The following is a 23,678-nucleotide window of genomic DNA, read 5'->3' on the forward strand; positions in this document are numbered from 1 at the left end:
TACATGGGAAAACAGCTGCATATACTTGGGGGGCCAAACAAGCTGATAAGCAGATAGCTGACATAGGTAAATACACGTCCCTTGTTCTATTGAGTTCTTTAAGCTTTCCAACAGTGGGGAAATTGGAATTATGCTTTGCTAAGGGGGGAATGGGAACAGGGACGGCTCTGTGGTGTCAGAGCTGGGAAGGGGGACACTAAGGAAGGAAACTGGAATCATGCTTGCTGGAAGATCACCCCAATAAACATTGAATTGTTTGCATCTTCGGACTTTGGGTATTGTTGCTCTCTGTTCATGCGAGGAAGGACCAGGGAAGTGAGAGGGTGAAGGAATATGCCCCCTAACAACCAGACCATGGCATGCCTCCAGCTTTCATCCAGACCACACCACATGATCCATTGTCTATAGCCAAGCTCTAAGATACAACCGCATTTGCTCCAACCCCTCAGACAGAGACAAACACCTACAAGATTTCTATCAAGCATTCCTACAGCTACAATACCCACCTGCTGAAGTGAAGAAACAGATTGACAGAGCCAGAAGAGTACCCAGAAGTCATCTACTACAGGACAGGCCCAACAAAAGAAGTAACAGAACACCACTAGCTGTCACCTTCAGCCCCCAACTAAAACCTCTCCAGCGCATCATCAAGGATCTTCAACCTATCCTGAAGGATGATCCCTCACTCTCACAGACCTTGGGAGACAGGCCAGTCCTCACTTACAGACAGCCCCCCAACCTGAAGCAAATACTCACCAGCAACTGCACACCACACAACAAAAACACTAACCCAGGAACCTATCCTTGCAACAAAGCCTGTTGCCAACTCTGTCGGCATATCTATTCAGGGGACACCATCATAGGACCTAATCACATCAGCCACACTATCAGAGGCTTGTTCACCTGCACATCTACCAGTGTGATATATGCCATCATGTGCCAGCAATCCCTTCTGCCATGTAAATTAGCCAAACCAGACAGTCTCTACGCAAAAGAATAAATGGACATAAATCAGACATCAAGAATTATAAGATTCAAAAACCAGTCAGAGAACACTTCAACCTCCCTGGTCACTCGATTACAGATCTCAAGTCACAATACTCCAACAAAAACTTCAAAAATACCCTCCAACGAGGAACTGCAGAATTGGAATTAATTTGCAAACTGGACACCATTAATTTAGGGTTAAATAAAGACTGGGAGTGGATGAGTCATAGAATCATAGAATCTCAGGGTTGTAAGGGACCTCAGGAGGTCATCTAGTCCAACCCCCTGCTCAAAGCAGGACCCAACCCAACTAAATCATCCCAGCCAGGAATTTGTCAAGCCTGACCATAAAAACCTCTAAGGAAGGAGATTCCACCACCTCCCTAGGTAACCCATTCCAGTTCTTCACCACCCTACTAGTGAAAAAGTTTTTCCTAATGTCCAACCTAAACCTCCCCCTCTGCAACTTGAGACCATTACTCCTTGTTCTGTCATCTTCTACCACTGAGAACAGTCTAGATCCATCCTCTTTGGAATCCCCTTTCAGGTAGTTGAAAGCAGCTCTCAAATCCCCCCTCATTCTTCTCTTCTGCAGACTAAACAATCCCAGTTCCCTCAGCCTCTCCTCATAAGTCATGTGCTCCAGCCCCCTAATCATTTTTGTTGCCCTCCGCTGGACTCTCTCCAATTTATCCACATCCTTCTTGTAGTGTGGGGCCCAAAACTGGACACAGTACTCCAGATGAGGCCTCACCAGTGCTGAATAGAGGGGAATGATCACATCCCTCGATCTGCTGGAAATGCCCCTACTTATACAACCCAAAATGCCATTATCTTTCTTGGCAACAAGGGCACACTGACTCATATTCAGCTTTTCGTCCACTGTAACCCCTAGGTCCTTTTCTGTAGAACTGCTGCCCAGCCATTCGGTCCCTAGTCTGTAGCAGTGCATGGGATTCTTCCGTCCTAAGTGCAGGACTCTGCACTTGTCCTTGTTGAACCTCATCATATTTCTTTTGGCCCAATCCTCTAATTTGTCTAGGTCCCTCTGTATCCTATCCCTACCCTCCAGCGTATCAACCACTCCTCCCAGTTTAGTGTCATCTGCAAACTTGCTAAGGGTGCAGTCCACACCATCCTCCAGATCGTTAATGAAGATATTGAACAAAACCAGCCCCAGCACCGATCCTTGGGGCACTCCACTTGATACTGGCTGCCAACTAGACATGGAACCATTGATCACTACCCGTTGAGCCAGACCATCTAGCCAGTTTTCTATACACCTTACCGTCCATTCATCCAGTCCAGACTTCTTTAACTTGCTGGCAAGAATACTGTGGGAGACTGTATCAAAAGCTTTGCTAAAGTCCAGAAATAGGACATCCACTGCTTTCCCCTCATCCACAGAGCCGGTTATCTCATCATAGAAGGCAATTAGGTTAGTCAGGCATGACTTGCCCTTGGTGAATCCATGCTGACTGTTCCTGATCACTTTCCCCTCCTTTAAGTGGTTCAGAATTGATTCCTTGAGGACCTCTTCCATGATTTTTCCAGGGAATGAGGTGAGACTGACTGGCCTGTAGTTCCCTGGATCTTCCTTCTTCCCTTTTTTAAAGATGGGCACTACATTAGCTTTTTTCCCGTCATCTGGGACCTCCACCGATCGCCATGATTTTTCAAAGATAATGGCCAATGGCTCTGCAATCTCATTGGCCAACTCCTTTAGCACCCTCGGATGCAGTGCATCCAGCCCCATGGACTTGTGCTCGTCCAGCTTTACATTACACAAAGGAAAACTATTTCCCCATGCTAATTTTTTCCTCTACTGTTACTCACACCTTCTTGTCAACTGTTGGAAATGGGCCATCCTGACTATCATTACAAAAGTATTTATTTTTTCTCCTGCTGATAATAGTCCACCTTAATTGATTACTCTCATTATAGTTAGTATAGCAACACTGTGTGTGTGTGTGTGTGTGTGTCTTCCTTCTATATTTTCCACTGCATGCATCCGATGAAGTGGGTTTTAGCCCACGAAAGCTTATGCTCAAATAAATATGTTAGTCTCTAAGGTACCAAAAGTACTCCTTGTTCTTTTTAGTGAATATTTAGGTAGCCTTGTACATTTAGTATTGGCTCCTTGCTTGCAGAACTGGTGGCCACTGTTCTAGATTTCATGTCAAAATTGAAGAGATGGTTCTTAGTTTAATTAAAAAGTGCCCTGGTCCTTTGTGGGACAGGGCCGGCTTTATGAACAGGGGGGCCTGATTCAAATACCTGGCAGCGGTCCAGGGCTTCGGCAGCACTTCAGCACCAGTGGGTCCGCTGCGGGTCTTCAGCGGCACCGAAGGACCGCCCCCCACCGCCAAAGACCCGGAGAGTGCGCACACACACATACAGACCCCGCCACCGAAATGCCGCCGAAGACCTGGAGTGGACCCCACCCCTGCCCCTGCCGCCGAGTAAGTGTGTGGTTTAAAAAAAAAAAAAAAAAAAAAGACACCTAAGGCGCGGGGCCCGATTCTGGGGAATCAGCTTAAAGCCGGCCCTGGTGAGGGACACTGTAGAAATAATGTGTTATTGTGTGAAAGGGGACTCTAGAGAGAGACCTGTTTGTGTGGAAGGGAAACTGGGTCTGAAGAGAGGCTGTAATGGAATCTCTAGAGTAGAGAAGGTTATTGCCCTTTCTGCCTATGAGTCTTCTCTGCCATGTATAGGACAGTTTTTATGTGATACCAAAATCTCCCCATATGTGTTTTTATACAAAGTTATCCAAGACTTTGACTCAGTCACTGTGAAGCCACATAGGAGCAGATCACAAATTCACCAAAGGGGGCCATGGTAGCTCAGTCAAAAACAAAGAATGAGCTGATTGTCGTGGTTATTGGGAGAGGTTTTGATGGGAAATAATTTAAGAAATATGTAAAATATAGAATATTAGGTTTCAAAACTATTAAAGTGAGACTTGTCACCAAAGGCAAGGTGCAGTCTCAGGGCTAATTCAATCAACGCTGAGAAGAATTGACATCCATGGAGCCAGCCACGTTTGCTATCTGAACCAGGTGTGGGCTTGAGGATTTACAAAGACAAAAAACCCCAAGAAAAGTCTCTGAAACAGGGACCTCTGGCTGGGTAAGAGACAGTGTTCTGGGTGCTGGCTGGTGAGTCTTGCCCACATGCTCAGGGTTTAACTGATCGCCATATTTGGGGTCGGGAAGGAATTTTCCTCCAGGGCAGATTGACAGAGGCCCTGGAGGTTTTTCACCTTCCACTGCAGCGTGGGAAACGGGTCACTTGCTGGGGGATTCTCTGCAGCTTGAGGTCTTCAAACCACAATTTGAGGACTTCAGTAACTCAGACATAGGTTAGGGGTTTGTTGAAGTGGATGGGTGAGATTCTGTGGCCTGCATTGTGCAGGAGGTCAGACTAGATGATCATAATGGTCCCTTCTGACCTTAAAGTCTATGAGTCTATGAATTCTAATTCTTCATTTATTTTTTTTACTGCAAACACCACAGCCTTCTTGGGCCAGAGAGGTCCAATAACATCTTCATGTAAAATTAGACCAATGCATGGAAAACAAGGGCAATACCAAAGCAGTTCCTCCTGCCAGTATCTGATTATCTCTCACCCCTTCTGATTTACCTCCTGAAATAGCAGTGCTTTGCTAGATTATCCTTCAACTTCTTTCCATTTCCAGGAGACTTTATATCATTGAAGCTTTAAGGTTTCTAAGTCAGCATAAGAGCAGATTAACAACTGTAATTGGCTTCTGGGAGGGTATATCCCTCACTTAAATGAGCTGATATTGAGAGTGAAGGTGGAAGGCAGCAGACTGAAATTGCTTTGAGAACTGTAAGAGGAAGAGGTGATTCCAGAGGGCTCTTAGCATCCCACCACACAAATGGGGAACAGTGGTAGTTCCACAGTAGATGATCTGCAAGCTGTTGAGATCCACCATTGGTACAAAAAGTTTATGACCGAGTGTCCATCTGGACAGCTGACTGAGCATGAATTTAAACAGTTCTTTGGGCTTCGGGGGCTGGATCCTGCGGCCAATGAGTACATTGAACAGATGTTCCGCACTTTTGATATGAACAAGGTATGTTTTTACCCAATGGGAAACTTAGACAGCCTTAGCAGCAAAGAGTCCTGTGGCACCTTATAGACAGACGTATTGGAGCATGAGCTTTCATGGGTGAATACCCACTTTGTCGGATGCATGTAGTCAGCCTTGTACTGCTCACAAAGAAACCAAAGTATCATAGTTAGTGCAGTCATGATTGCATCTCTGATTTTACTTCCAAATCTTGGTCAGCAAAATACTTTATAGCAGGGGCACCAAACTTAAACATCTGAATGTAAGAAATGTGCCTTTCTTACATTCAGGGAGGGGCGGGGAGACGGAGTTTAGAATATTGAAAAAGAGAGGGGAGCCTGACTGTCACATTACTGTTCATTGCTCTGGCAGGATTAGTATATTTCAGGAATCCTGTGTATTTGTAGTGTGTAGGAATGCAAAATTATGCATTTTACATTCATTTTTTGTATTTTTGGATGATTCTAGGTAAGAGAGGTACCTGCATCTTCTGCTATGGCACTTCATTGTCTGTGTGTCCTGAGTTTGGTCACCTGCATAATGAACCCTCTTCTCAGGTGCTTGCCATAAGCTGCAGTGTATCTCTCGTGCTTAGCTAATAGAGCATTGTAGGAAGTGGATTGAACCAGGCTCTCTTCATCTCTTTCATTACAGTCTTGTAGTTTGCCCAGTATCAGATATCACTTGAGAATATGGAACACTAAAATAGATTTATTTGTAAACTTTACACAATAGGGCAGTTTCCAGACTGTTTGCAATTGAAATGACTGTCTTATGGATGTGTAGGGGGGTTCAGCTTAGGGCTTTCAACAGAGGATAGGGAAATGGGGTCTAGAGCACCTAGGAGGCAGGGTAGGACTCCTCCCTGCTGCCTGAAACCCCTGATTCCAAGGCTGATGCATCTCATGTAGCTACCTCCCTGCTGCAAGCTACTGACTATCTTACATGCTCCTCTCTAGCTTGCCACCTCAGTATCTGTGGGTCAAGGAAGGAACTAATCATTGGCAGATGTGAAATGGATAGATGACTGCAGTCAGGTTGGTAGAGGGAAAGAAAAGCACTGGGGGAAGGGGAATCAGAAGGTCTTGCAGGAGTTACCAGGTCCAAGTGCTTCCCTAGGTGTCCTCTCTTTATAGAGATGCTGAGGCATCCTCTGTCCTTTTGCTTTTACAGCATTTTTGGGAAGTACAATCAGTTTACAGTAAAGTGCTTAGAAACTGAAAAGCACCAGAGCCGCCTTGGGGCCCAGTAAAGCCAAGTCATGAGCCATTGATTCAGTGGGTCTGGAAATTTAAAGGTAGCTGTCTGCTTTCATTGAGGGAAAACAGTATGTCTCTAGCTCCATTCCTTGTGACAACAACCTTGAAAACCTATATGGATGTAAATCAAGCTATAAAGCTGAGAGAGCAGCAAAGAATCCTGTGGCACCTTATAGACTAACAGAGGTTTTGCAGCATGAGCTTTCGTGGGTGAATACCCACTTCGTTCGTTCTTGCATCCGACGAAGTGGGTATTCACCCACGAAAGCTCATGCTGCAAAACCTCTGTTAGTCTATAAGGTGCCACAGGATTCTTTGCTGCTTTTACAGATCCAGACTAACACGGCTACCCCTCTGATACTTGACACCAAAGCTGAGAGAGATGAGCAGCTGCACTCCTGCACAGCTGTACAGGGCTGAGGGTTCTACATAAATATCTCCTATTCCAAAGAATCAGTGTCCCTTCCTAAAATCCACAGGTCGGTCCTGTGTCTAGAGTGGTGACCATGGTAAACAGGAAATTGGTTTTGCAGGCCCACCCAAAAATATTAAGACAGCTCAGACAAAGCCCTTTGCTTTCCAGAAAAAAAGAATGAGTACTTGTGGTACCTTAGACTAACAAATTTTGTTTGTGTGTGTCCTATTGTATTTTCCACTGCATGCATCCAATGAAGTGGGTTTTAGCCCACGAAAGCTTATGCCCAAATAAATTTTGTTAGCCTCTAAGGTGCCACAAGTACTCCTCATTCTTTTTTGCTGATACAGACTAACATGGCTACCACTCTGAAACTTGCTTTCCAGAGTCACTTTCTTGAGGTATCTTGGGACTGTGAGAAGTATTGAAGGGGGCTGTTCAGTATGTTATTAATGATAAAAGAATATTTTATATATATTCCCAAGTGCCTGGCACTATAGTGTTTAAGCACCAGGTTGTGCAATAAATATTAATTATTTAAAAGGACACTGTCACTTTTTAAATAAAATAACTAGATTTGAAGTTGGAGTAGTTAAATAAAGCCATAACAACCCAAGAGTAATGGGTGTGAAGCTGAGGTTTGGCAGGTCAGTACAGGTGACCTCCAATCTCACACAGGGTGTATAACAGATTTCCCTTTAAGTATGAAGGGAGCCTAATGTGTTGAGCTGTTGTGTAGGGTTATTACAGAGCATAGGACTAAGACTATGTGTAGCTTTGTAGTGAATGGCAACCATCTTTCTCAAAAGATGATGGTATAAGCACCAAAGCTCTTGAGATACAATTTGTTATGCTGCAACATTGCGAGTGGCTAAAAAATCAAATTCTCGAGTGACAGTCTTGCCACAGATAATCCAGGCATAAAGCACAGAGCCACATGATGAAGCCAACACACTACTCATGCTTGAGGCCAGCTATGCATGCCTCTTCGTTCTCTTTGTTTTCCTCTTTCAACCACCTCTCTTTAGTTTCTTTGACTCCCTGGTGCAGCACAGCCCTCCACTGTAGCCCATTGCTAGCGTCAACTTCTCAGCTTGTAGTGTCAGCGTTAAACATTTTCAAGTCCCTCTTGCAACCATCCTTGAACCTGAACCTAGGGCTTCCAAGCTTTCTAATGCATCCATGCATTGGTCTTGGACACTACACACTGTGCAAGGCCAAGTGCTGTGTGCAGAAGGTGCTTGCTGTGGGTGCAGGAATATTTAACTTTGTATTATAGACATGAGAGAGAGAAAAAAGCAGAACAGTTAATAGTGGAAACAAATCAATCCCTAGTGTGAGGAGCTGAATTACATAAGTGTCTCACCTAATACCAGGATTATCCTGGGGGGACCTAAGAGCCAGTTTTCCTGAACAGCTTAAGACTCTGAGAACTCTCCTGAGGTGCAACAACATTGCGGTGCTGAGTCTCTTTACAGAATTGAATAGTATAGGATTAAGCTGGAAGTAGCAGTGCCCACACTGCATACAAGCAACAGCTAATGGTGGAATTTCATGTTTCAGTACAAAAATTGAAAGGCACAAGCAATGATCTGTCAGCAAGGTAAAATGTCTACCATACAGATAGGTATAGAACTTCCAAATTCCAAAGATAATGCTGAGAGCTTCACGGTCTATTGGTGCCTAGTTTTTCTTAGAAGTGGTGAGTATTTGTGATGCAAAGGCAGTTGCTTTCTCTGTGCCATTAGGAAAAATATGTGCCCTTGTTGCCAAGAAGGCTAACAGCATATTGGGCTGTATTAGTAGGAACATTGCCAGCAGATTGATTGAAGTGATTGTTCCCCTCTATTTTGCACTGATGAGGTCACATCTGGAGTATTACGTCCAGTTTTGGGCCGCCCACTACAGAAATTGCCCCCCACTGGACTCTCTCCAATGAAAATTATTAGGGGGCTGGGGCACATGGCTTATGAGGAGAGGCTGAGGGAACTGGGATTGTTTAGTCTTCAGAAGAGAAGAGTGAGGGAGGATTTGATAGCACCCTTCAACTACCTGAAGGGGGGGTTCTAAAGAGGATGGAGCTCGGCAGTTACCAGTGGTGGCAGATGACAGAACAAGGAGCAATGGTCTCAAGTTGCAGTGGGGGAGGCCTAGGTTGGATATTAGGAAAAACTATTTCACTAGGAGGGTGGTGAAGCACTGGAATGGGTTACCTAGGGAGGTGGTGGAATCTCCTTCCTTAGAAGTTTTTAAGGCCCAGCTTGACAAAGCCCTGGCTGGGATGATTTAGTTGGTGTTTGGTCCTGCTTTGAGCAGGGGGTTGGACTAGATACCTCCTAAGGTCTCTTCCAACCCTAATCTTCTATGATTCTATCATTTAATCATGGTGACATTTTTTGGTCCAATTAGGTTTTTTTTTAAATTTGGGGTATGCATATAGTACGAGCCTCTAATTATGGGGTTTTTAGAAAGTATTGATGCAGCATGCAGGCATTTCACTCTTGTAACTGTTCCTTTTTAATTTCTGTTTAACTAGCTTTCTCATTTTTGTGTAATTTCCCCCCCCCCTTTTTTTTTAAACGTAAATGCTACCGTGATGGGTTTCTCTGGTATTTCTCCCCCCACCCCCCGCCCCAAGGATGTTAAATGTAAGTTTACATGATGATCTGTATTACTGAGCAGTTCAGCTATATTCAGGACCAGATCCTGTGCTCCACTTAGGACTAAATCAAGAATTACCTCCCCTCTTGTGGGTTCCAGGACTAGCTGCTCCAAGAAGCAGTTATTAATGGTGTCTAGAAATTTTATCTCTGCATCCTATCCTGAAGTGCCATGTTTCCAGTCAATATGAGGATAGTTGAACTCCCCCGTTATTATAGGGTTTTCTGTTTTTATAGCCTCTCTAATCTCCTTGAGCATTTCACATTCGCCATCACCATCCTGGTCAGGTGTTTGCTAGTATATTCCTATTGCTGTATTCATTAGTCAAGGACAGAATTTATGTCCCTAGAGATTCTATGGTACTGTCTGATTTTATTTAAGATTTTTACTATATTTGACTGTGCTTTCTTTCACATATAGTACCACTCCCCCAGTGTGCCCTAGTCTGTCATTCCTATATACAGTATTATGTACCCTGGTATTACCATGTCTCATTAATTATAATTGTTCCACCAAGTTTCTGTGATGTCTATTATATTATATTAATATCCTCATTTAATATCAGGCACTTCTTTGACCTTGCCTTCTCTAACATAAACACATAGCAACAGGTATATTTATATTAAAAAAAAAAAACCTATACACCACCAAAACAAGATTTTCCACTGCACATGCTGCTTTCTGTGGGAAGAGGATGAGAGTAAACATACAACATATGTGTGGTCACATTGCTTAATGTGTGACTGGAATGTGCACAGATACTATGGTGAGGAATGCTGTATGACTCTTAATAGAATGGAATAATGAATACACACACAGAGAGGCATTCATCATACAGTAGTTTTCATAAGAGCAATTCCATAATATTAATCAGACTTCATAAGCTGTAGACAGATCACCAAAATCATCACAGTTTCCATAAGAACGGGCGTACCGGGTCAGACCAAAGGTCCATCTAGCCCAGTATCTGTCTACCGCCAGTGGCCAATGCCAGGTGTCCCAGAGGTAGTGAACCTAACAGGCAATGATCAAGTGATCTCTCTCCTGCCATCCATCTCCACCCTCTGACAAACAGAGGCTAGGGACACCATTCCTTACCCATCCTGGCTAATAGCCATTTATGGACTTAACCTCCATGAATTTATCCAGTTCTCTTTTAAATGCTGTTATAGTCCTAGCCTTCACAACCTCCTCAGGTAAAGAGTTCCACAAGTTGACTGTGCACTGTGTGAAGAACTTCCTTTTATTTGTTTTAAACCTGCTGCCTATTAATGTCAGTTGGTGACCCCTAGTTCTTGTATTATGGGAATAAGTAAATACTTTTCCTTGTCCACTTTCTCCACATCACTCATGATTTTATATACCTCTATCATATCCCCCTTTAGTCTCCTCTTTTCCAAGCTGAAAAGTCCTAGCCTCTTTAATCTTTCCTCCTATGGGACCCTCTCCAAACCCAGCTCTCAAGAGGGAGTGCAAAACAGAGGGTCTGCACTCTGAGACTGTACCTAAGGATCCCAAGGTGGAGGGGCAATAGCTGGACTCTGTTTAGGCTCCAGTTGCTTAAAACACCCTAGGAACCTAGTGGCTTGGGTTTCCTCATAGCAGTATCATGGGTGGCCAGCAGGTGCAGGCCAATAATATCTGTGATGGGGTTAATGAACTTGCTGAACAATTTATATAGGGATGTGCTGGATTCTCTATCACTATAACAAGATTAAATATCTTTCTAAAAGTGATGCTCTAGTGCAGTAGTGTCATGGAGTCCCTGGGTGATGCTTAAGAACTGTTTCCCACAAAGCCAGTCAGGACTTTGGGGAGCCTCCTCTTCCTTGGAGCAGACTGTCTTCAGGGCAAGAAGCTCACACGGCTTCACTTTCCTGGGTCTCTCCTTGGAGCATTCACCATCCTCTGCCCCTCCGAGCACTTCCCACAGCAAGTCCACCCAGGTAGGGTCCTGGGGAAGCCAGAGGGTCCTGCACCCCCATTTTGCAGTCAGATGTGGCTCTTAGCCAGCCAGTAAAACAGAGGTCTATTAGATGACAGGAACACAATCTAAAACAGAGCTTGTAGGTACAGAGAATGGGACCCCTCAGCTGGGTCCATTCTGGGGCCTAGCGAGCCAGACAACCCCATCTGCACTCACCCCTCATCCCTAGCCAGCTCCAAACTGAAACCCCCTCCTTTCTGGCCTTTGTCTCTTTCCCGGGCCAGGAGGTCACCTGATCTCTTTGTTCACCTTTATCCATCCCCTTGCAGGGGGGAATGGCCCTGGCCATTTATGCACGCTGAACACTTAAGAAATGCATAGGGGAAACTGAGGCATCCACACAGTATTCAGAGGAAACAGTAAGAATAGTCCCACTTCGTCACAAGTGGTTCTCAACCTTTCCAGACTAATGTATCCCTTCCAGAAGTCTGATTTGTTCCAAGTATCCCCAAGTTTCACCTCACTTAAAAACTACTTGCTTACAAAATCAGGCATAAAAATACAAAAGTGTCACAGGATGCTATTACTGAAAAATTGCTTATTTTCTCTTTTTTGCCATATAAAAAATTAATCAATTGGAATATAAATATTGTACTTACATTTCATTATATATTATGTAGAGCAGTATAATCAAGTAATTGTCTGTATGAAATTTTAGTTTATACTGAGTTCGCTAGTGCTTTTTATGTAGGCAAATATCTAGGTGAGTTAATATACCCCCTGGAAGATCTCTAAGTACCTCCAGGGGTACACATACCCCTGGTTGAGAACCACTGCTGTATTGCAACCAAATGTTATGGACTTGATGCAAGAATCTGTTGGTAACAACTAAGACCTGCATTATGTAGGAGGTCAGACTTGATCATAGTGGTCCCTTCTGGCCTAAAATCTGTGAAGTACCTTAGTACATTAGAACACATGGCATCCAGATCCATGCTCTGATCTCAGCACAGCGAATCCCCATTTGTTCCCCTGACCTCTGTCTTCTCTGAGTCAGAAATTAACCCCAGAAAAAACTGCTGCACTCAGCTATAAATGAACACTTTCAGCTGGGTAGAGCCAGACCTCAGTTAGTACGAAGGACAATTCAGGGGCCCCTAGGAGGGGAAAGTCACACATGCCTCCCCTACCTCAGCAATAGTACAGTGGACCAAGTCCCCTGTGCCTAAATATACAGAGGAATGCTCTCTAATCTGATTAGGAGTCCTATCAGCCGCTGGCCAAAATTTCTTCATCCCGAAATAGGGTTACTTCTGCTACTGCCTGTGCTAGCTTGGAGTGGTGAATTCATCTCTGCTGCATTGTCTGGTGTCCATATTCATGGATGCCATGATGGTCAGGTCTCCTTTGCTGCATCCTCCCAGCTTTCCTGTGAATATGCCCCAGCCTGCTCCCTAGGCTGATACCCTAACCCCAAGTTCAAGATACATTTGGGTCTCTTCCTCCTCCCAGCAGTAGCAATAGCAATGTGTGCTCTTGCCTAAGCCCTGTCGCCCCTGTATGGAGTTCAGTTCCCTGTGCCATCTGATTGGCATGGATACAACCACTTGGGAATGGCTGAGCTCCTGCTCTGAATTGGCTTTCCTCACCTACAATGAGAGATGGGCTGACACCAGGAAGTCAGGGGTGAGATGTCATCCCAGTCCTCTAGCCAACCAGTGTTCTGGGGCTGGCTCTTCTGCCCTCAGTCAGTCATGGCTTGTGGTGAGAAGGACATGTTCATGTACATGTGGAGTGAGGGCTTCACATCTGGAAAGCACTGAGCACAGAGGCTATTATAATTTATAAACATGTAAGAGAGAATAATTACATAGAGCCCGTTTTCTCAAGTGTTCCAGAACCATTTTGTAGAAAAATCTGAAGTTGACCCATAATTATCACATGCATCTTGAGCAGAGCCAGGCTGCTGCCTGTTTCCTCTTCCCAATTTAGACTAAAGCCAGCCATTTTCTGCTAAGGCCAAGCTTCTGGTGCCCAGGCACTTAGCTACACGTTTCCCAGTCCTGACCTTGCAGAGATATTAGCTGTAGAGGCAGGACTCTCTCAGCACCTAAGCCTGTGAACCCTAACTCTCATGTTCCCTTTCTTTTTCTCACAGGATGGGTATATCGATTTCATGGAGTATGTGGCTGCACTCAGCCTAGTTCTCCGGGGAAAGATGGAACAGAAATTGCGTTGGTACTTCAAGCTCTATGATGTGGATGGCAATGGCTGCATTGACCGACATGAACTGCTCAACATCATTAAGGTGGTAACACAGAGGGTTGTGTACACTTTGGCCCTCATTATTCTGTAAATCAGTGGGATGCCCACACTGAATCTCACCAGCACTGGTGGACCAGCGGAGAGTCCAGAGGGATTCCTGCTGTGCTGCAGCTCTCAATTCTGGCAGCTGTCCCTGTCACAGATCCTTTCGCCACTCACCAGACTCCCGTGAGGTGCTCCAGCTACTGGATCTCATATGTTTAAGCCGCCAAAGTCTGAACTGAGTCTAGGCACTGCCCCTGCCTTAGGATTCTAGACACACTTTTGGGATGCAGCTTCTCTGTCAAGCACCCCATCCTGAGGATAGAGACCTTGCAGCCCAACTGCCTAGCCCCTCTTACCAAGGCTGATGCCTCCAGACTTCCTCTTAGTTCAAACACATTATCTCCCTGCACTCCAGATGTAGGTATTCTGGGACCCTGGTTTATTTTACCTCTTCAAGGGGCATATGGTAGGCATAGCACATATCACATTCAGACTTTCTTTGCACAGGTTTCTAAAACACCATTGCTCTGTCTTTAATAGCATGAGAAATACACAGGAAGTACAGGACCATAGAAAACAACAAACATCCTGAATGCACTTCCCCCACTCTAGCTCACCCTTCCCTTTGGGAGTTCTTGGGAGCCATCCGAGTTCAGCTAGGGAGTCAGCTAACTATTGACTTAGAACTAAGTAGCAGGTTTAAAATATAACTGTAGCTAGGCCACTAAGTAAGAGTGACCATGGCATAAATTAATGCAACATTCTTGGGGGAGAAAGGGTACCAAAAACACAACAAGATGACACTTAACTTTAGAAAAAGACATTTTAAAAAGACTGAAGAAGGTTGCTAAAAAGTCTCTCAACTCAAAATGATAAAATTAAAATCCTTAGAATCAGCTTGCTGGCTGTTGGCTGAGATAGCATCTTGAGCTGTATGGATCCTGCTCAGAGCCAACCTGGTAGTTTCCATGTTTCTAGGAGTGCTTTTTGTCATTTGCACTTGACACAAGGTTTGCAACCTTTTTCTTTTGGGTGCATGCCCTTTGGGTTTACCCAAGCCTTTGTTGTCTTGTGTTTGGATTACTACAAAGCACTCTGTGAGGCTGCATCTTAAATTGAATGAATAACTGCAACTAGTTCTGAATATGGTGGTCTGTTTATCCAGCAACATTATTTCTGGAGAGCATGTGACCCCACCAGTGCTCCATGACTTTTCCTTAGTACAAACTGATTTCCAGGTAAAGTTCAAGGGGTGAATTTTAACCTCTAAAGACCTAAGTAATTTGGGTCCTGCCTTCCTGCCTCTGGCATTGTCTGATTCACGGGCAGTTGTTACTAGCTGCTTGGGCTAGTACTCCACTATCTTGCATGAGTGGAGGCTGTTGGATGGCATGCTCAATGAGCTTTAGTTGCTCATTCCATGCACCAGAGGCCAGATTTCATGCCCTTCAGGGCATGCTGTGAGGCTTGATGGTTTCCCCAGGCTTTTCCCTTGGAAACGGTGGGTGACAGTGAGGAGACACCTTTCACAAATGGCCTCAATATGAGCAATGTTCTATATTCTGAGCCTGCACTATGAGGTGTGTGTTTGATCAATCCCACCCATGGTCCCATGGCAGCAGATTAATCCTGGGCCAGCTGCTTAGTTCCTCCTCTTCTCTTCCAGGCTATTCGTGCTATTAATGGCTGTGACCATGAAACTAGTGCGGAGGAGTTCACCAACCGAGTCTTCAATAAGATCGATGTCAATGGCGATGGTGAGATTCCTGTCTCTGCCCTCTGACTCAGCTAATCCTTCAGCCCCTCACACTTCATCTTGCCAGAAATACACTGGGGCCCAGTCTCCTCCAGTAGCCTCCTTGCTGACTTTACGCTCTCTTGTCTTTGATAAGATCTCACACACCCCTCCATCTATGCCCTTTCTGAGGCATTGCTCCTTTCATTTAATGCTTCTGTAATCCACACACCTCCTGAGTGTGGTGGTCTGTCCTATCTAGTGGCACCGAGACCACTTAGAGAGAGAAAATGATTCTGCTCTGCAGCCTGAGCTAACAGCCAGTTGGCTTTTTCCAACTTTTTCAGTTGGACACAAATGAATGGGAAGCCTGTGAGGATGACAGGCCCTAATATGGGGCAACAAAAAATGATAAAACAATCAAGGGTAGAGAAAAGATTTGTACATCAGAAGAGGAGAGGAGAAGAGAACTGATCAAGCCAGGAAGTGAAAGTCAGACCTGCCAGCAGACCTGCCTTGTCTGGGCCGGTTCCAGCTTTTGGACATCTGTCTTGGGAAGCTAGAGTCTAGGCTAATACCCCAGTATTGTGGTAGGTAAGCTCCTCACTTTCTGCAGGCCCTCTACTCCAGATAGTTCAGATGTCTTGAGCTACTAAGGGTATGTCTACACTACGGGATTATTCCGATTTTACAGAAATTGATTTTTGGAAACAGATTGTATAAAGTCAAGTGCATACGGCCACACGAACCACATTAATTCAGCGGTGTGCGTCCGTGTACTGAGGCTAGCGTCGACTTCCGGAGCGTTGCATTGTGGGTAGCTATCCCATAGTTCCCGCAGTCTCCCCCGCCCATTGGAATTCTGGGTTGAGATCCCAATGCCTGATGGGGCCAAAAATTTGTTGTGGGTGGTTATGGGTAAATGTCGTCAGTCAATCCTCCCTCTGTGAAAGCAACGGCAGACAATCATTTTGCACCCTTTTCCCTGGATTGCCCGGGCATACGCCATAGCACGGCAACCATGGAGCCCGTTCAGCCTTTTTTCACTGTCACTGTATGTCTACTTGATGCTGCTGACAGACGCGGTACTGCAGTACTACACAGCAGCATCCCCTTGCCTTTTGCAAGTTAGCAAAGACGGTTACCAGCCCTACTGTATCGTCTGCTGCTTTGGAAGGTGGCAATGACGGTTACCAGTCATACTGTACCGTCTGCTGTCATGGATCTCTTCTTTAAGTTTTGTCTAATGGAGAGTCAGTCCTGCCTAGAATATCAGTCAAGCCTACTAAAGAACCAGAGAGGCAAACGGCCGCTCTGGGTCAGAGCCCCAGACATCCCACAGAAATGATGATGAGCTGCATGCCAGTCTAGGGGGTGCCCCTGCAACAACGCCACCCATTGCTTCCCTCCTCCCCCACCCCTCCTGGGCTACCGTGGCAGTTATCCCCCCATTTGTGTGATGAAGTAATAAAACATACATGAATAAGAAACAACACTGACTTTATTGCAAGCAGAGATCAAAGGGGGGAGGGGAGGGCGGTTGGCTTACAGTGAAGTAGAGTGAACCACCATTCTGCACTTGCTCAGCCTATAGCTGAAAATAGGAATCTATGACAAGCACTAGGATAGAAGCACAGGCAGGACTGAATCTCCATTTGTGTGTGGGCCTTTGGTTGACACTGGTAAAGTACAAAATGTCCCAGGATATGTATGTTTGGGGACAGTTCTAAATGGCAGCTTAATTTTTTTATTTGCAGCAAAATGTAGAGGTCTAAGTATCTGATTGTGAGCCCTGGTAGCAAGGAGTAGGCTGGGGTAGGCGTGACTGCACGGTGCTGCTGACTGGGAGAGCAGCCTGAGGCAGAAGCCTCCAGCTGCCATGATATTCCAGGCAGAACTGAATCTCCATTAGACAAAACTTAAAGAAGAGAATGACCTGGAGTCATTCCCTTTTTTGCCCAGGCACCCCCGGCGGACCTAACCAAGGCCAGCCAGGAGCACCCATGGGATAACGATGATGGATATCAGTCATACTGTACTGTCCGCAAGGCAAGGTGAGGGGATGCTGCTGTGTAGCGCTGCAGCACCGCATCTGCCAGCAGCATCCAGTAGACATATGGTGACATTGAAAAAAGGCGAGAAACGATTTTTTTCCCTTTGCTTTCACAGAGGGAGGAAGTGGGGGGGGCTGATGACATATACCCTGAATCACCCGCAACAATGTTTTTGACCCTTCAAGCTTTGGGAGCTCAGCCCAGAATTCAAATGGTTTTCGGAGAGTGCGGGAACTGTGAGATAGCTACAGTCGTCAGTTGCCCCTCCCTCCGTGAGCATCCATTTGATTCTTTGGTTTTCTGATACACTTGTCTCTGCTCCTTAAGTTTCATGTGGCACTGCGTTGAGCCTCTGTTGTGGCCTCTGTCCATCATGGCCTTAGAGATTTTTTCAAATATTTTGGCATTTCGTCTTTTGGAATGGAGTTCTGATAGAACAGGTTCATCTCCCCATACAGAGATCAGATTCAGTATCTCCCGTACGGTCCATGCTGGAGCTCTATTTTGATTCTGGGACTGCATGGTCACCTGTGCTGATCAGCACTCCATGCTGGGCAAACAAGAAATGAAATTCAAAAGTTCGCGGGGCTTTTCCTGTCTACCTGGCCAGTGCATCTGAGTTCAGATTGCTGTCCAGCGTGGTCACAATGATGCACTGTGGGATAGCTCCCGGAGGCCAATACCGTCGAATTGTGGCCACACTAACCCTAATTCGAAATGGCAATACCGATTTCAGCGCTACTCCCCTCGTCAGGGAGGAGTACAGATATCAATATTAAGAGCCCTTTATATCGCTATAATGGGCTTCGTTGTGTGGACAGGTGCAGGGTTAATTCGGTTTAACGCTGCTAAATTCAAGATAAACTCGTAGTGTAGACCAGGCCTAAGTGTCAGTACATGGCCCATTGCCCCTCTGAGAGGACACAATACTGATGTGAGTAAAGCCAACTGCTGGATTCCATGCGCACTTATGTCACGGAGTCCCCAGGCGATGCTCTGGAACTGCTCCCCACCAAGCCAGTCAGGACTTTGGGGAGCCTCCTCTCCCTTGGAGCAGACTGTCTCCAGGGCAAGAAGCTCACAGGGCTTCACCTCCTGGGTCTCTCCTTGGAGCATTCAGCATGTGCCCCTCCGTGCGCTTCCCACAACGAGTCCATCCAGGCAGGGTCCTGGGGAAGCCAGAGGGTCCTGCACCCCCACTTCGCAGTCAGACATGACTCTCAGCCAGCCAGTAAAACAGAGGTTTATTTGATGACAGGAAAACGATCTAAAACAGAGCTTGCAGGTACAGAGAACCGGACCCCTCAACCGGGTCCATTTTGGGGGGCAGTGAGACAGACACCCATGTCTGCACTTCACTCCTCCTCCCCAGACAGCTCCAGACTGAAAACGCCCTCCAGCCCCTCCTTTTCTGCTCAGTTCCTTTCTCGGACCAGGAGGTCACCTGATCCCTCTTTGTCTCCAACACCTTCAGTTGGCACCATCAGTTGCTAGGAGACAGGGTATCAGGCATTTAGGTGCACTGGCCCTTTGCTCTGCAGAAACCATACACCCTTATCCCACTACCTAGATACTGAAGAACTGCAGAGGGGACACTGAGGCACCAACACAGTATTCAGAGAAAACATTAAGACCGTTTCTAGTTCATCACAACTTACATCAACCAGGTCGGGGAAAAGCTGAATCCCTGTTCCAAGCTCTGGGTCTTTAAAGTACACTCCCAGGTGCACAAAATGTATCTTCCACCCTTGCTTGGGATGTGGGGCTCAGCAGTCCAGCTGCCTTAGACCTGTTCCCTCAGAGTTCCACCTTGCTGTGGGAGCACTGAGCTTCTCAATTAGCCCTTTCAGGGACAATTTGGCCAGCAAGCAAAGAACACAGACCTAGTCAAGGAATCTTAATCACTATCAATTTACTCTTAGGAAAGCACTAGAGAGTTACAGATCTTTGCAAAATAACAAACAGTCTTGAGATGCACTCCCTGCCCTATGCCCACCCCCACTTAGTCTGATCTCACCCCTTCTGTGAGTCTGAGGTCTGGTCAGCATTTCAGGCTAGGTAGCATCCCTCTTCTAGCCTAGACATCTGACAGGTGCTGACCCCTCTCTCAGAGAAGCCCCCTCCTTGAATCTAGTCTGACCCTGTTCTGCCAGGTACCCAGCTGGGAAATGCCAACCTGTTATGTGAGTCCTATATGAAGAAAACCATTGTCCCCTGAGCTGGGTAGTCACTGAGAGTTTTTCAAAGTGGATGGCTCCATCATTAATAGTCCGCTACAAGGTGTCCCATGTGCCTCCTGAGTGGGGCAGTGTCTGGAACAGACAGACCTTGTCCAGGCCAGGCTGTTTTTTTAACCTAGAACACAAAATGGCAGCTAGGGTACAAAAATGGAGTTTACAAAACAAAAGCTCACTCACAGTTTGATACAGCCATATCCCACTCTGTCACACTAGGTTTTATTTTTTTGACCAGGCAGCAGAGCAGCATCAGCTACTAGTTCTTTTCCCAGGCTTGTGGGCCACATTGTCCCTGGTAGAGATTTTCACATTTTGATGAGTGTTGATGTTCAGTGGCAAAAATGCAGAACTGGCTCAAGCCAAGGTTCGAACAGAGACTTCAAGAGGTATTAGATGGTTATATGGATAATAAGCATATCCAAAATGACAACAGTGAAGACTAACAAAAGAGTTCTGGAAGAGTTATAAACTTTCTGCTTTAGGGCTTCAGCCACTGTCTAACTAGTGGGGGTTAGGAGGAGTCTTTCCTGTGGACAGATTATCCTATAGCTTCCTAAAGTGCAAATTCATGCATTTAGAAACTAAGAAGAATTTTTGTGTAGGCTGGGGTGGGGTGTGTGTGTGAACGCTGGAAATGACAGAGGGTGAGAAAAGATTGCATTTGCTTTTTTTATAGCTCCATTACACTGGAGCCTCATAGGCATGCTGCAGTTGACTAATACACACAGATCTAACATTTATCAGGCGAAGTATTTTTCCAGTAGAGAGAGGGAAATATTTAAGCCATTTTACAAAGTACTGGGAACACCTTGTCTGGAATACTGGATACAGATCTGGTCAGCATGTTCAAAAAAGATTAATTCAAATTGGAACAGGTGCAGAGAAGGGCTACCAGGATGGCTGGGGAATAGAGAACATAAGAACAGTTACACTGGGTTAAACCAAAGGTCCATCTAGCCCAGTATCCTGTCTTCCAACAGTGGCCAATGCTAGGTGCCCCAGAGGGAACGAACAGGACAGGTAATCATCAAGTGATGCATTCCTTGTCACCCATTCCCAGTTTCTGGCAAACAGATGCTAGGGACACCATCCCTGGATAATAGCCATTGATGGACCTAGCCTCCATGAATTTATCTAGTTCTTTTTTGGATCCATCTCATGTGAGGAGGCTAAAAGAGCTTGGCTTGTGCACCCTAGCAAAATTAAGGGAGAAAAAGGATATGCTTGGTCTTTATAAATACATCAGGGGAGAAACAACAAAGAGGGAGAACAACTGTTTAAGCAATGTTGGATTAGCAGGTTTCTATCAGAGGAATGAGGTTCTGAAACAGTCTTCCAATAGGAGTAGTGGGTGCAAACAAACTAGCTCCAGGGTGGATATTGAAATACATTATTAACGAGATTATATGCCAGGGTTTCCTGTAATTACAGGGAATGGATTTGATGACCCAGGAGGTCCCTTCCAATCCTAGGTCCCTAATGTGAGGTTTCCTGACTCTTCCCCCTAAGCATCTGCTGTTGGCCATTGTTGGAGAAAGGACACTGGACTAGACGGACCATGAGTCTGATCCAGTCTTGCAATTCCTGTGTTCCTAGAAGCCAGCAACCCCTGGCAATCTCTCTGTTTCCAGTGAGCACTGTAGGACTCAGCATTGCACAGAATCCAGCCTTTTGAGACAGAAGACGGAGATATTGGCAAAAATCCAATCATTTTTTCCCTCTGCGTTTATGGAGGATGTAGAACTGGTGCCAGAAATTTTCCAAGAGAGAAAGTGGAATTAGGGATGGAAACTAGGGTCCCAGCTAAATGGGGATTGGGGGAATTGGAGCTTGGGATAATAAAAAGTCACCTGGGCCAGGGCAGGCAGTAGAGTCACAGGAGGTATGCCACTTCAGCTTAAATAGGTTTTCTGGATTCCTGTCCTCTATCCTTCCCTCTCTAACTCTCTCCTATTCCCCCAACATAAGCCCCATTCAGTTGCCTCCCTGTGAATTCTGAAAGAGACCCGTTCCCTGAACATTAGCTTTGCCACTCCCATGCTGCTGGCTGCCTGGCCTGCATGGAGCTTCTCTAAGCTGCTGCTGTGCACTGTCTGCTTCTGTTGCTGCTTAGCCTTGAGAGGGCAGGAGCCAGTAGTGGGGGAGATGGGCACAGCAGTACTTCAGACTAGCCCTGGGAGACTCAGGCCAATGTCAACTCACTGTTTAGAGCAGTCTCTCCATGGCCCTTCCTCTTTGGCCCCACAGACCTTCCCTTCTGCATGGCACACTGCCCCATAATGTACCCCCAAGTGACCAGTCTCTGGAGAGGAACCAGTTTCTTATGGGTTAACTCCTTTTTGGGCAGGAGGCAGGAGCGAAGGTCAGACTTGCATGGAGATAAAGGAGGCTCCAGACCTACCAGGAGATAAAGGAGGCTCCAGACCTACCAGCACTGCCAGTTCTGGCGGCTTCAAAATGAGCAAGCTGTTTGGTACTTCCAAACACTGACTCTGTAGGGGGCGAGCCTCACTGATTGTGCAGGGGGCAATTATTCCCACCTTTCTGTGCCCCAGACATGAATGAGAGTGACCTGCTGTCATCTGTCTCTTTGTAACAGGTGAGCTTTCACTGGATGAGTTTGTGGAAGGAGCCAGAAAAGATGAGGAGTTCATGGAGGTGATGATGAAGAGCTTGGACTTGTCACACATTGTGACCATGATCAACAACCGGCGGCACAGTGTCTAGAGCCATCTGGGAGAGAGAGGGGTGTTTGTGAAAGAGAGACTACGGATGGGTGTGCAACTAGGTAAAGAAAGTGGGTGTGAGAATAAAACAGATATGGTATGTAGGTTGAGAGAGAGAGCGATGTGGTTCTGTGTGTGTGTGTTTTCTTTTGCATATGCGTGTGTGTGTGCTTGAATACATGCTGCAACTCAGACACATACACACAACGCTGGTTCAGCAAACTTGGACCCCATGATGCTATTTGATTGGCCTTCTGGGCCAAAAGGGCCAAGTGCACAACTTTCTCCCCTCTGCCTGCCCCAGATTGCTCTGACATGCCCGATAACAGGGAGAGTGTCAAACCCATGGGGTGGGGAATATGTAATGTGTCCAGCACATATGTTTGTGTCTGTGGCAAAAGCTTGGAGAAAAGGGAGGCTGGAAAGCCCCAGGGGAGTCAGCTTTTATTATCATAGAGCTCTGTCAGCACAAAGCAACTCATGCTTCACTTGACGTGGCATTGGTGTGAGTGCACTAATGGTCCTGATAGCACTTCACCCTCTCTTGATTGGGTGAGGCACACGTGTGCTGTAAGTTTGGCAGCCTGTCTGAAGTGGCCCTGCTCACACAAAGCCAACTAGCTAGAAGAAACAAATTAACTTCTAAGGCAGTGGTTCCCAAAACTTTTTACTAAGGTTACTCATCAACTTCATTTTTATCTTTTTATACACACACACACCCCTTTACATATATGCATCCTCCTCCCTAATACCTCCCTGTCTGGTATAGGGGAGAGGTCATGGGAGAAGTTGCTCTGTACTCATCCCCACAAGAGTAGCTCCCATCTCACAGAACTGGGCCTTTCACCTGGCTCCAGGTGTTGCGATCTGTTGCACAGGGTTGCAGAGCCACTCAGGTTTGGTCCAGCCACCCCTCTGTCATAACAGAGACTAGGCCAAATTTGAGTGAGAGGCGTTGTGACCCATATGCAAGGTCACAACGCCTAGTATGGGAGCCGGACCCACTCCATGGGATAGGAGAGACTGCACCAGGCCAGGACAAGTGTATGTTTGCTTAGGGCCCCACAACCTATCTAGAACCTTCCCATGACTCACCAGTGGGTTGGGACTCACCATTTGGGGAGCAGTGCCCAAAGGGCAGTGGTAATGGATCCTGTTCCCTGCTGACTCCCAGGGACTGAACTGAACTGGGCACCATTATTAGTGTTGTTTGCAGCTTTTGCCAGAACATGGAACTCTTCTGATTAAAGGTGCAAAGTGCAGTCACA

General features: G+C 46.0%; 1 protein-coding gene across 1 annotated transcript in view; it reads left to right on the forward strand.

The window, feature by feature from the left end:
- The first annotated feature begins 4,819 nt into the window (after nucleotides 1-4,819).
- Nucleotides 4,820-23,678, forward strand: part of LOC120395729 (guanylyl cyclase-activating protein 1-like) — a 20,580-nt gene continuing 1,721 nt past the window's right edge. The window contains exons 1-4 of the mRNA XM_039520402.1: nucleotides 4,820-5,089; nucleotides 13,507-13,656; nucleotides 15,325-15,415; nucleotides 22,284-23,678. The exon at nucleotides 22,284-23,678 is cut by the window's right edge and continues 1,721 nt beyond it. Of these exons, the coding sequence (XP_039376336.1) occupies nucleotides 4,892-5,089; nucleotides 13,507-13,656; nucleotides 15,325-15,415; nucleotides 22,284-22,411 (567 nt within the window). The 5' untranslated portion in view covers nucleotides 4,820-4,891 and the 3' untranslated portion in view covers nucleotides 22,412-23,678. The remainder of the gene's footprint in view (nucleotides 5,090-13,506; nucleotides 13,657-15,324; nucleotides 15,416-22,283) is intronic.

The sequence above is a fragment of the Mauremys reevesii genome, linkage group 1, assembly GCF_016161935.1.
Source record: "Mauremys reevesii isolate NIE-2019 linkage group 1, ASM1616193v1, whole genome shotgun sequence".
Classification (NCBI taxonomy): Eukaryota; Metazoa; Chordata; order Testudines; family Geoemydidae; genus Mauremys; species Mauremys reevesii.